This window comes from Labrus mixtus, chromosome 9, assembly GCF_963584025.1.
Source record: "Labrus mixtus chromosome 9, fLabMix1.1, whole genome shotgun sequence".
NCBI classification, from domain to species: domain Eukaryota; kingdom Metazoa; phylum Chordata; class Actinopteri; order Labriformes; family Labridae; genus Labrus; species Labrus mixtus.
Genome location: NC_083620.1, coordinates 23,402,220 through 23,414,712, shown reverse-complemented (window position 1 = coordinate 23,414,712; position 12,493 = coordinate 23,402,220). Strand labels below are relative to the sequence as shown.

General features: G+C 40.1%; 1 protein-coding gene across 3 annotated transcripts in view; it reads left to right on the top strand.

Annotated features, from left to right (window-relative positions):
- tiam1b (TIAM Rac1 associated GEF 1b) overlaps nt 1-12,233 on the top strand; it is a 42,477-nt gene extending 30,244 nt beyond the window's left edge. For all 3 annotated transcript variants that reach the window (XM_061046982.1, XM_061046984.1, XM_061046983.1), the window contains exons 15-27: nt 321-421; nt 5,845-6,030; nt 7,182-7,250; nt 7,576-7,701; nt 7,819-7,927; nt 8,500-8,679; nt 8,798-8,916; nt 8,999-9,107; nt 9,202-9,260; nt 9,463-9,568; nt 9,696-9,783; nt 9,905-10,077; nt 10,523-12,233. In XM_061046982.1, coding sequence (XP_060902965.1) covers nt 321-421; nt 5,845-6,030; nt 7,182-7,250; nt 7,576-7,701; nt 7,819-7,927; nt 8,500-8,679; nt 8,798-8,916; nt 8,999-9,107; nt 9,202-9,260; nt 9,463-9,568; nt 9,696-9,783; nt 9,905-10,077; nt 10,523-11,031 — 1,934 coding nt within the window. In that variant the 3' untranslated portion in view covers nt 11,032-12,233. The remainder of the gene's footprint in view (nt 1-320; nt 422-5,844; nt 6,031-7,181; nt 7,251-7,575; nt 7,702-7,818; nt 7,928-8,499; nt 8,680-8,797; nt 8,917-8,998; nt 9,108-9,201; nt 9,261-9,462; nt 9,569-9,695; nt 9,784-9,904; nt 10,078-10,522) is intronic.
- The last annotated feature ends 260 nt before the right edge of the window (nt 12,234-12,493 follow it).

Sequence of the window (12,493 nt, the reverse complement as noted above, 5' to 3'; positions counted from 1 at the left end):
TTTCTTGTGAGCAGAAAGGATTTCTGCTGGTGCTCTTAGTGACACTAGTTTAATTTATGCAAACACTAACTCTACAGGGTGTTAATTAGCAAGCATAAGAGGATCTCAGCAGTGTGCTGCAGCCCAACCTTGTGGAATACTTTGATAAGGTCGGCATTTTTTAATGTAAAGGTCTTAAAACGTAATACAATTATAGAAGGCTAGGATCATTATTTTAGACGCGTCCATAAATTGCTGTGGAAAATGAAGTAGTCTAAATAAAAGTCAAATTGTATTCTGTGTTTTTTATGCATCTCGTACTTTGTTTTTGCCTGTTGCAGAGGAGATTCTTGATGACGGTGTGGGACTGTTGCTTGAGAGCTCAGGAGACAGCCTGGATGAAGACTCTGAGATCTTCAGTGAGTTTGATGAGTGCAGAAAGGTAAGGGCACACATTGGACTCCTGTTATGAAAACCTGTGAAAGAACATCTTTTATGTGATGTGCTGGCTCCTGAGTTTGTTCACCGACCTTGTCCTTCACTGCATCCTGTCAGCTCTGTGAAATTGTAAAAAAACGCATTTGAAAAGACTGTTCACATTTTTGAAGCACCATCTGTTGCTGGATTATTTGATCTTGTTTAGGAAAGAAAACCGTGTCCATATTATCCAGGTGTTATCCTGCTTCTTAAACCGCCCTGCATCAGGTTTTCTCTATTCCTTTCATTACATATAGCACGGAGCAGCTTCTCACAGAGTGGAAATCAAAGAGACATAAATATATTGAGCTTTTAAACTACATTGGATTACAAGTTGTAAAAAAAACGACGCAGAGAAATAACGTTTTATATTAGATTAAATCCTGGTATTCTTTCTGAAACTAGCTGATTTCAAAGGGCAGCTGCTGATGAAACGCTGTAGGATGGTTCTTCTAGATTTAATTATTCAAACTTTATTTCTTCCTTAATATTCACTTGAACATCAAACGTCAATGGGAGAACCTCATTCTTCCAACTTGCCCTTCATTTTGTGGACTGGTGACTTCAACTCTTTTGTTTTTGTCTCTTAAAAGAGCAGCAGTACATCAAATACCCTACCAGATGAATGAAAGCAAACTAAAGGGACGTGCACAGAATGTCTTCACAGTGGTTTAGCAATGCTTTGTTCTGTTAAATTGTATTTATTTGTTTTGTGCGGCTAAGCCCCTTGAGATGTACCATCTCATTTTAAAGGGGGTCCCAACAGACGACACATCACAACATGACTTGATGATAAAAATTGACAACAGTTCAAAAATTGAAACAGAACAGAAAAAAACAAAACAAAGACAAAATGTTAACAATACACAAACAGACAACAAAAGGCAACTCACTGAGATAAAACAGAGTAGCTGATGAAAAACATTACAACCAAATGTTGTTCAAAGCGGCAAGGAGTAACAAAGGAAAGAATATGAGCAGATCCACACATACAGACGGTTATAGTGGTAACAAGAACACTCCATCACTGAGAAAGATGACAAAGCATTCTTTAACTTCAACTAAGATTGTGCGCCTTTGTTTTCTTTTTCTTTTCCTCTTTTAATGTAGACTGCCCCTTCTCTCTCTTGAGGTTACATTTCTGAAGATGAATCATTGAAGCCGTCTCTGAAAACCTTCACATTCTTTCAGAACTATACAAAGTGCAGCATCATGATTCAGAGATGAGTGATGAATTGCATCTTTGTTTCTTCAAATCCACGAGCTCAAACATAACAAATCAAGATCATTCCTAAAACGCCTGTAGCCACAAGTACATTTTTTATTCCAAAGAGTATGAAATGATGGACAACCCTTAAAGATTTGTTTTCATTATTTGCACAAAGGGCAGAAATCCAGGCATTGATTTAATGAAGCGGCTGCTGCTGCTGCCTTTTACATGTTCTGGGCAGTTTTAGATGATTACACAAGTTAGTTGTCAGAGAATATTGGTAATAATTCAGAGCAAAAACTTCTTTTTCGAAAGACTCTTTTTTTTTCGAGGCTCAACATTTGGGACTGGTTTATACCAGCTACAGGCGATTATACAACTAATGGCACAGGCTGTGGGCTAAAAGACAAGAATACAGTGCAAGAAATTATTGTTTCGCCCAGTACCAGTCCCCTCTCTACTACGCAACACGCAGTAACGGCACAACCTGGATGTATTAATCACTGCCCAAACTTGTGTTGGTTTAAACAACTTACTTTATTGTTATATAAGTCCTGAGTTTTTTCTATTTCTCTGAACAAAGGTATAGTCATTGCTATGTGAACTTATCGCAAGGACTTCTACCTTGTTTGATTTGTGACCTGTCATCAAACATTCTTTGGCCCACCTCAACATTTCCAACTCCTGCAAAACCTCCCAAACTGGTTTTTCCAGTCTTCGCCCCTATTGTGCAGCCTGCTTCCTTGACGCTTCCCTCTGTCCTTAATCCTGAATCCCTGCATTTATATTCTACTGCGGTGCTGCTCTACCAGCCAATCCTGCTTCACCACAACCTTGAGGAGGAGACTCTTGCCTCCTTGCTCCTTTACTCTCACTCCGGTCTGGAGAATTGTAAAGACTCATTTACGATAGTGCTGGAGTTGGCTAGATCTTCACACTCACTCCGTGTGCCTGAGTTAAAAACCGGTCTGTAGAGGAGAGAGAGAGAGAGCGAGAGGGAGGGAGGGAGGGAGGGAGAGAAAACGGCTACATAACAGTGACAGATCTATAGCAGACTCTGAAGGCGAGAAGAAGGAGTTGGGAGGCTGTAGGCGCTGGTGGGCGGAGAGGAGGAGGCTGAGCAGCTTCGCTCATCTCGCATCACAGGCTCCACAGGACCTTCTCCTTTTAGAAGAAGATAAAAAAAAAAAAAGGAAGACAAAAGTGAGAAGAAATGTGTTGGAGAGGCGCAGGGTAGACTTGATCTCTTTCAAAAGCCTGGAGTCACTTTTCCTCCTAACCTGACGCCGACTGTCCACCTTCACCTGGCAATGTCCATCCTGAAGTGGAGTAAACACAGCAAGCGCTCCACAGACTCCGTCCATGACATACTTCATCTGGTGAGATTCCTTCCTTGTACCGCTTTCCTTTACCTGGCAAACTCGTGGTACTGCTGCGATAGATGGCAAGCCGTTGTGGTATTCCAGTGAGAGTGAAACACCTCTGCTTCTCACTGTTTGTGTCTCACATGCTTTTGGCTGCTACAGACAGACAAAAGGAAGCTGTGAGTCACCACTGTGTCGCAGAGATGCCCTGTAATCACAGGAGTGCTTCACAGGATGCAAAATCAAACACTGCATGTAGGAGTGACTCGACTTTGACAATATGTTTTTGCTGTGACTCTGCGACTTCTGTAGCGTATTCTCTGTTTGCGTCTCAGGCTTATCTTAGTTTCAGAAAGTAGATGTGCAGTCTTCTCTTAACCCATAATCTCTGCATTCATACTTCAAATGCCTTTACTTAGGGGGAAAGCCTTGCCTCTGACATTGCATGGTTTTATAAATGGCAGCCTCTTTTATCTACATATTGGTATTTTCATGGGGCAGTCAATGCTCTGACCCCCTCCTCTTTCTTTTAGTTCTCTTCACTCTGCCGTGTCATGATTGTCCATGCATGCAGAGCTGTCATGCTGTTAATGAGCCTGGATTGTGTTTGTGAAGAGTATGACTGGGCTGTGACCGTGTCTCATCAGGCTCACTGAAACTGGCTGAGCTCAGTTGAATAATTGGGCTGATGAAATGAATCAGATTTATTTACAGATTTCACCCCATCTTTTCTCTTTTCCGGGTTGCAAAATCAAAAGAATGCAGTTTGAATTTGTGCTAGTTTGATGCCTCTTTCACATCTTCTTTCACTTTGTTATACACTAATCACAAGTATTGGTTTGCAAGAACTAAGAAATACATCGAGGAAAACTATTATGTCATCATATGTCACTGGTTGCAAATTGAGTAGATCTCAATTGATCTGTGATGACATGATCCCCAAAGCTGTTTTTTTTTATTACAGCACATAATTCACATTCACAGTAAATGCATTAGTGAAGGACGGTTTTGGTTGGGGAGGGGAGACCTTTGTCAGGCAACTTGATTTTAATGAATCAACTCTTTATATTCAAATGGTTGCGATGGAGATTAAGAGATTACGATATTTTAATCATTGAAAAGTTCATCAAGGTTGACAGAGTACTTAACACAGTGGCCCCATACTATAGAATGAGCTAACAAAGCACCAGTGAAGGTGGTACATTGTATTTGCAAATTACATTTTCATATATTATCACACTTCTCGTCTGTTGATCTGGGAGCCGCCTGATTCTTTTGGGACCATTTGCTAGAGAGACAAATTGCTGTCGTGCCTCACACATGGATGTGTCTGTCTGATTAGATAACAATGCTGATAACCATTGTGATCTACAAAGCTGTATGAGAGGATACGTGACTGGCATCGGATACAAAAGAGCCTCCTATGTTCTGCATGTAATTGACATTTGACTTTGAAATATTGGAAACAGCAATGTGACAATCCTCTATCTATTGTTGTAAATCTTGAATACATGCATTTCAAACTAATTTTAACAATAAGTTGATGATTGGAACTCAATGGTCAATCAGTGATGCCTAATAATGAGCCTCAAATGTTTAGAATGATGTCAGACCTGTTCTTCAGAATTTAATTAAGATGTTTATTTGAGAATAATAACGGCCCATCTAAAACTGCTGTATGGAGGCTTTGTTATTATTATTCTCAAAGGAGCATGTAGGTGCAACAGAATAAATTGCTTCTGTCTGGCCTATAAAAATCCTTATATTACCACCTAGAGACCTTTCAGCTTTCTGCTTTGCACTCAGTGGCTTCAGTACCAGCTAGTGGTTCCTGTTATGAGGCCATAAAGGTTTGTTCCCTGCAACTTAACCATATAACCTTTAATGTATTACTTGCTCTGAAATAATAAGTATGGGAAGTGTTTGATCTGTTAAATCCCTTCATCGTAAAATGAAATACAGGTTAAATGGGTACTTCAACAGTTTTTGGTGTTTTTTGTTTTGTGTTTATGTTAAAAAAGCCTTTTAGGTTGTCATGGTGGATGTGCCTGTAGCTTGTTGCATTCAAAGTAACTGTATTCAGTGTTTCTCCCTAGGTTTACAGCTTTTGGGGGGGGGACACATGCCGACACACTGACACAAACACTTGACGGAATCTTGGTGTTCATGCGTTACTTTTAATGACAGCTGTCCTTTTCTATCAGACAGGATTTTCATTTTTTTTATGTATTTTATTTTATTTTATTTTATTTATTTATATTTTCTTTTCTTTACTTGACCCTCGGGGGGGGGGGGCTAATATAATGGTAGGGGAAACACTGGTTGCCACAGCTAGCCATGTAAGCTGATGCTTAGTGGCGCCTATTTTTGTCCAAAATGATAGTCTAGTGCACATCAAGGCTGGTCTCCACGGCAACCCATACTGTATTTGGACAGGTCTGCTGTGTGTATATTTTGATTCTGTGAAGGAGATGAATCATTACACCACTGATCCATCGGTAGGAGGAAAACATCAGGAAAGAGAGGGATGTGAGTGAAAGAGAGGTAGGCGGAGAGTCATTGTTATGACACACTGAAAATAGACCAAATTAGTGCAAATGATTTTTTTAGAGCTGCCTCTCTTCCTCTTTCCAGGCTCACTCTCTGCACAGTCATGACTCTGTGCATATGCATGGAAAGTAACAACGGCAATCTAATATTTAAGGTGCTGCGTCTTTACTGATAGATACGTCTTTGGATTTGACTTCTTTTTGCCTTCAAATCGGAGTTGCATGCTTTTTTATGCTAGACTTTTCTTTTCCTCTCAATTTGCAGAGTACAGAGCAAGTCGCTGCTTTCTGTCGCAGTCTCCATGACATGAATCCCTCGGAGTGTGTGTCCTCTTCGCCTAGCCCGGACTCGCCCTTCCCACCTCCTGCAACTCTGCGACTGCTCTCGGATGCCGACAAGCTCCGCAAAGTCATTTGTGAGCTGGTGGAGACCGAACGCACCTATGTCAAAGTCAGTATTACTCATCTTACTTGTAAGAGCCAGATGGTCTTTTGTGAGTGTGTGTGTGTGTGTGTGTGTGTGTTCCTCCTGTCCATTGATCTGTGTTTCTTTCTGCCTCAGGTTTGTTTATTCCTACATATTACCTATTCCACATGACCAATCCATATTTATATCTCCATCCCAGGAGACATTAAGGGGACACAGCTGTGCCCTTGCTTGGATATTGCCTAATCTTTTTTTCTGCCCGGTATAAATGTGGCTCAGTGGAATAACTGGGTTAGAGAGGGTATATAATGGGATAATGTCAAGGCTATCTCAAATGTTGTATCTTATTTCAGCTGGAGCTTGCTATACATTCTTAAGATTGTAATAACACTTTGTATGATGCATGGTGTATTGTGATTTTTTTCAAATGGGATTGTTTGATATTTTGGCTATTTGTCATTATTACCCAGAGTTAAATGTTTGGATGCCATGTCTATTAGTGAAATGTGCAGAACAAGGACTGTCTGTTCAGCTACAAATGTAATAAAAAAGGTAGATGAAATATACGGAAACAGAGAAACATATTTAATTTTGATGAAAACAATGCTAAAAATTCTAAAAAGACAGATCATAATGTCATCACTTTAGGGTTTGTCACTTTCAGCTTGTGGTGTTTTTATGCATCCCATGTTGTCTTGATTTTTTTTAAACTCATTAAATAGCAGGCATTATTAATGTTTATATATAGACAATTAACTTTTTAAGACTCTACTGACCTTCTTCTTTACTCACAGTTAATTGAAAGTTACTTGGAGGTTGAGTTCATTTTAAGATTATAATAAGGATGATAAAGGAGACATTAGATGGTCAATTTTTCTATTTTTTGGCAGATCTCCAAATGAATCTCATAGGCTCTCTATAGTTCAGCTTAGGTAACTGTTTCCATAGTCCTCCATGGAAATGAGTTTCCACTCACTTTCCTTTGAAAGTTTGTACTGCAAGGCATCCATCCGCCATTCTGTCTTTTATTGCAGAAGAAACTGTCAGACTGCTCGACTTAATCACCGTTTTGTTGTGAATAAACTTGTAAAGCTGCGTGTTTTTTCTCTCTGTATTTCACATAAGTGACTTGGGCAGCCCTTTTCTCAAACACGATATTCCCTTTTGTCTTGTAGGATCTCAATTGCCTCATTGGGAGATATCTAACCCCACTGCAGAAAGAGACCTTCCTCACTCAGGATGAGGTATGTTAAATGTTCCCCAGGAGCCAATGAGGGGTAGCTGCCTTTTAAATGCCAACACAGTTGAAATGTTCTAAGTGAAAAGTGGCTTACATAATCATGTGGAGAGTATCTGTGTACAAGGACAAGCGGGGTGGATGATGATGATGAGAGAGGGGGAGGTTTGCAAAGTTAAGAGATGTTTTACATGCACTTGTGGTAATTAAATGCATTTTTGGATCACGTCCAGGCTCCAACTGTGGGAAGGGTTTACTATTAGATGCATTATATAAAGAGAGAGAAACAAAAAAGACGTTATTTGACCTTCCTTTATGTATTTATCCTCCAGCTGGATGTTCTGTTTGGGAACTTGCCAGAAATGGTGGAGTTCCAGGTTGAATTTCTTAAAACCCTGGAAGATGGGACGCGACTGGTTCCAGACCTAGAGAAGCTGGAGCGAGTGGATCAGTTTAAGGTATTCCCTATCTTTGTGAATCATACTCACCTAGATATGACCATCAACAAGACTTCAAAAACGTTTTTTAACAACTACTGGTTGTCTGACTGCCACCTTTTTTTTTTTTTTCCACAGAAAATCCTGTTCTCTCTGGGAGGCTCTTTCCTGTACTATGCGGACCGTTTTAAAATCTACAGTGCTTTCTGCGCGAGCCACACCAAAGTCCCTAAGGTCCTCGTAAAGGGTGAGTAAATGTGCTCTTGGGTTGACATTCCTTCTTGCCTCAAAGGAGAGGATGTATTTATCCATCAACCATCTGCCATATCCTGCAAGGCTCCATAAATCTGCTCTGTGGAACTGTCAGCCAGACAGTTGTCCATTTGACCTCTGCATACTTTCAAGCTGTTGGCTCCCGGGGCTGAAGAGCCTTGCAAGATTGTATGATATATAATGGGAAGTGTTGAACAGCCTGTTGCTACTACATCCACTCCCTTAAACATTTGAGTGGATGGCTTTGTTTACATTCAACAGGTTAACAAGTTATTGGCCATTCGGAGTTAGGATGGAGATAAAGCTGTTAATGAAAGCTGTAAACATGTTTTATTTTCCTGCCCACAAACAAGATCAGCCCCATACCAGAGTTGAGCTTTTTTATACTGTATATGGCAGGCCATAAACCAAAATACTTAAATAAAACACTAGCGTAGAATCATCTGCATGCCAACATATCAGTTGTGGAAAGGAAAAAAATGAAAGGAAAGTGGATTTGATGCCTGAAAGAGTTACAATTAGTGTTTTTTTTATTGGTCATTGCAGCCAAAACCGATGCTGATTTCAAAGCCTTCCTGGATGAGCGAAACCCCAAGCAGCAGCACTCCTCCACCCTGGAGTCATACCTGATCAAACCAATTCAGAGGGTGCTTAAGTATCCCCTGCTGCTGAAGGAGCTGTACTCACTCACCGACCCAGACAGCGAGGAGCATTACCACCTTGATGGTAAGACTGGGCCACAAGGCTGACGGTTAAGACGTAATCATTCCCAAGAGGAGACCATGTGGGTGAATGTACACGGTCACTACAGCTCCGATTAATTCATGTTTACTCCCATCTGCAGTTGCCATGAAAGCCATGAACAAAGTTGCCAGCCACATCAATGAGATGCAGAAGATCCACGAGGAGTTTGGAGCCGTGTTTGATCAGCTCATCACCGAGCAGAGCGGGGACAAGAAAGAGGTATGTTGAATGAATGACTTGGCTCTTTTAACAACTTGAATACGTTCAGAGTGACAGTTGATATTTTGCTGGTTTTTGCCAGGTTGCTGATTTGTCCATGGGTGACCTGCTTCTCCACACCACTGTGAGCTGGATCAACCCCCCAGCCTCTCTGGGAAAATGGAAGAAAGAGCCCCAGTTGGCTACATTTGGTATGTCAGAAGACAGCTTCCTCCATGATGATGTGATTTGAACTCAATCTTTTCATGAGTGATAACCTTTTCCTCTCTTTTTTTTTTTTTCAAGTGTTCAAAATGGCAGTGGTCTTCGTTTGCAAAGATGGAGCCAAGCAGAAAAAGAAAATTGTACGTTTCTTACAGAAAAAGAAGCCATCAACTATTACAAAGCCCATTTGAAATATACATTATTGTGTCACAGCATCGTTAATTAATTAAATCAGAATGAGCCCAGTAGGTCACCAGTGAAATATAACTGCTGCGACTTATTTCAAAAGCAAGGGGATGGCAGAAAAAATTAACTAAATGTCTATGTTTTGAATGATTGTAGGGTGGCTACCATCGCGTGTCTGAAGCTTCTGAAGAAAAAGACCCCTTCAGATACCGTCACATGATCCCAACTGATGCCCTTCAAGTCAGATCCTTGGCGAATGCAGGTAAATGATTTGATGAATAATGTTAGGTAACGTGTTGAAATATTTTTTTCCTTTCAAATCCAAAACATATAAACCTTACCAGATTGCTCTTTTATGTAAGACGGCATGCATTTTGATTCTTTATTAGATGGCGAGGGCTCTGCTGTGTGTGAGATCGTCCACACAAAGTCAGAGTCAGAGGGGAGGCCAGAGAGGACGTTTCAGCTGTGCTGTAGGTAAGGATCTCTTCTGATGGAGGTTGAATTCCTCTGAAGATTGAAGCCTGCACTGATAAAGTGCTGTCAGCTGATATCTATAGAATGTCAAACTGATAACATGCCCTTTTATCTCTCTCAGCTCTCCAGAGAGTAAAAAAGACTTTCTGAAGACAGTCCATTCCATCTTGAGAGAAAAGCACCGCCGGCAGCTCCTTAAAACAGAGAGTTTACCCCTTAACCAGCAGTATGTGCCCTTTGGAGGAAAGCGCCTCTGTGCCCTGAAGGGAGCCCGTCCTGCCATAAATAGAGCAGGTAAATGCCAGTCTGTGGCTACATTCTCCCTCCAGCTCCAAGTGTCCCAATTCTGAATTTGCTGCTCTTTTTCTGTCACAGATAGAGTGTTTTGATGCTTCACCACATGTATAGATATACTGTAAAATCAGCAATATGATATGCACTGGTATAAGACTGTCAATGTAGGGAGATCCCTGCATTCAAATAAACTTCGGCCTTTAGATTTAAAAAAAAAAAAAAAAGTTACATATTGTTTTCAAAAAATCTCTTTTTGTACTTAAAGTCAAAGCAAAACTTTATTTTAATCTGATAAACAGTTACATTCAGGGTCATCAACATTTGAAAAAAAGAGTATTTATAAGATGACACCACAATATAATGCAATGTCATGGGAGAGTTTTAAACGCAATTTCAATTACTTATGTGATTTTAATCATATGTTGTTGTTTTTTTTTTTGGGTAGCATCTGCCCCTTCCAGGACACTCGGCAGAAGGAAGTTGGTGCGCAACCGCTTCACCATAGACACAGACATTGTTTTTGATGGTGAGCCCGAACAGGACCCGGCTTCACCGCAAGAGTCTGATTCAAACAGACTAAAGCAGGAGGATGAACCCGATCAGCAGCAGCAGCAGTCCGAGGTGGCAGGTGACACAGATCGCTGGGTGGAGGAACAGTTTGACCTAGAGGAATACGAGGACCGGGAAGAGGTGAAGGAGACTGACATCCTTAGTGATGAGGACGACGAGTTCAACAAGCCTCCCAGAATGCCATCCGCTGAGGATGACCTGGAGGCTCCTGTCATGGCTTTATCCTTGGAGGGTGAGGAAACCGAGAGTGAGAGCCTTAAATCCCCAACAGTTGGTGAAACACCTGATGATGGTGATGACCTGGAGGATCAAGAGCAAGCAGAGAAAGATGACATTTGGGTACGAAGGGAGAAATCAGGTTCTTCCTCTGACTGTGGCACATAAAAGCTGATGAGCACAGGCTGATAGTGAGTGTCTTAGACAGCTTTACATGGGCTCCATAAGATCAGTCATCAGTCTTCACAAACAATGCATGGGCATTGACGTATATCGCACAGCTAGAAGATATATCCCTCCTTACCTTACTTTGCTGAATGCTTTTTGTACAGGTAGGATCATCAGTGGAGCAATACAGGAATCAAGAATGAGGGAGCTTTATCCCAAATGAAATGCTGTTACATAAAAGTCAAGTGTAAGCTTTGAAAGATGAATTATTGGTACAATCATGGAATCTAATCAGTTGCTTCGATTGGCATGGTTTGCACATTTGGGCAGCATTCTATAGTCCTGCCTGCTGTTGCCAAATTTGGATATTGTGAAAACATGAATATTTGTTTGTCTATGTGACTCAGAGATATTATCATAGTTAAGGGCTGTATATTTTTTGTCCTTAAAGAAATAGAATAATTGCTAAGGACAGTCATGTATTGCATAGTTAACTGTACTTGTAAAAAGATTTTCACATGAATATACACTGAGATGTTATGGGAAAGATTTCCTGGTTATGTATAATATTATTTTGATGTCTTGTTTTACAGTTTAAAGCTATCTTTAAAAACCAGATGAATTTTGGTTGTTCTCTTGTTAAAGTTGAGTTACGTAATATCTCCTTTGTTAACAGTCACAAGGGGATTTTTTTAAATTTTGTTTTAACTTAACATCATCCTGTTTTACTTGAATTTGCTATTTCATGTTTTTGTTTACTGTGAAGCAATGTTTTTGGGTTTTACCTTTTTACTCTTCAGTATTGCCATTTAATGAACGCTCGATTTTACATTTCATTTTCAACACTGAACACTCTATTGTAGAGAATTTCCTCATCAGCTATTTGTAAAATGTGTTGTTTTTTTAAACTGTTCACTGGTAATTGATTACAAAGTAATGCTTTTTTTAATTTATTCTCATGGAAATTAATTACACATGTACATTTGTTGGCAAAAACATAAGCAGCATTTTTTTTCACAGGGAGAGTCCAAATTTGCTCATGCAATCAAGGGGAAAGTCTTGCAGTATGCCTGAACAGTGAAAGAAGTCATACTTGTAAACAGCTCAATGTGCTACTAAGACTGCATTTTTATTACTGTGTGTATATAGAAGAAATGTATTGATATCATAATAAATACAATTGTTTCTTACTTATAATACAAGCGCCTCTCTATTGTGATGAATTATTTATGTTGCCTCTGCAAAACAATATGATGTTTGATGTAAGAAAATCAAAAAGCTAATGTTCCGAGACATGACTGAGAAGGAAAGGAAAAAAAAAAATCAATGTTCCTCGCTCTGCCTCAAAGCAGCACTGAAAGACAGACTTCAATCCCAGAACAAAAGAGGAGAAACTCACAACTAAACCTTCAGAAGACATCAAGAGCCATTTTGTAGGTCTTCAAGGCTCAGAGTGAGAGGT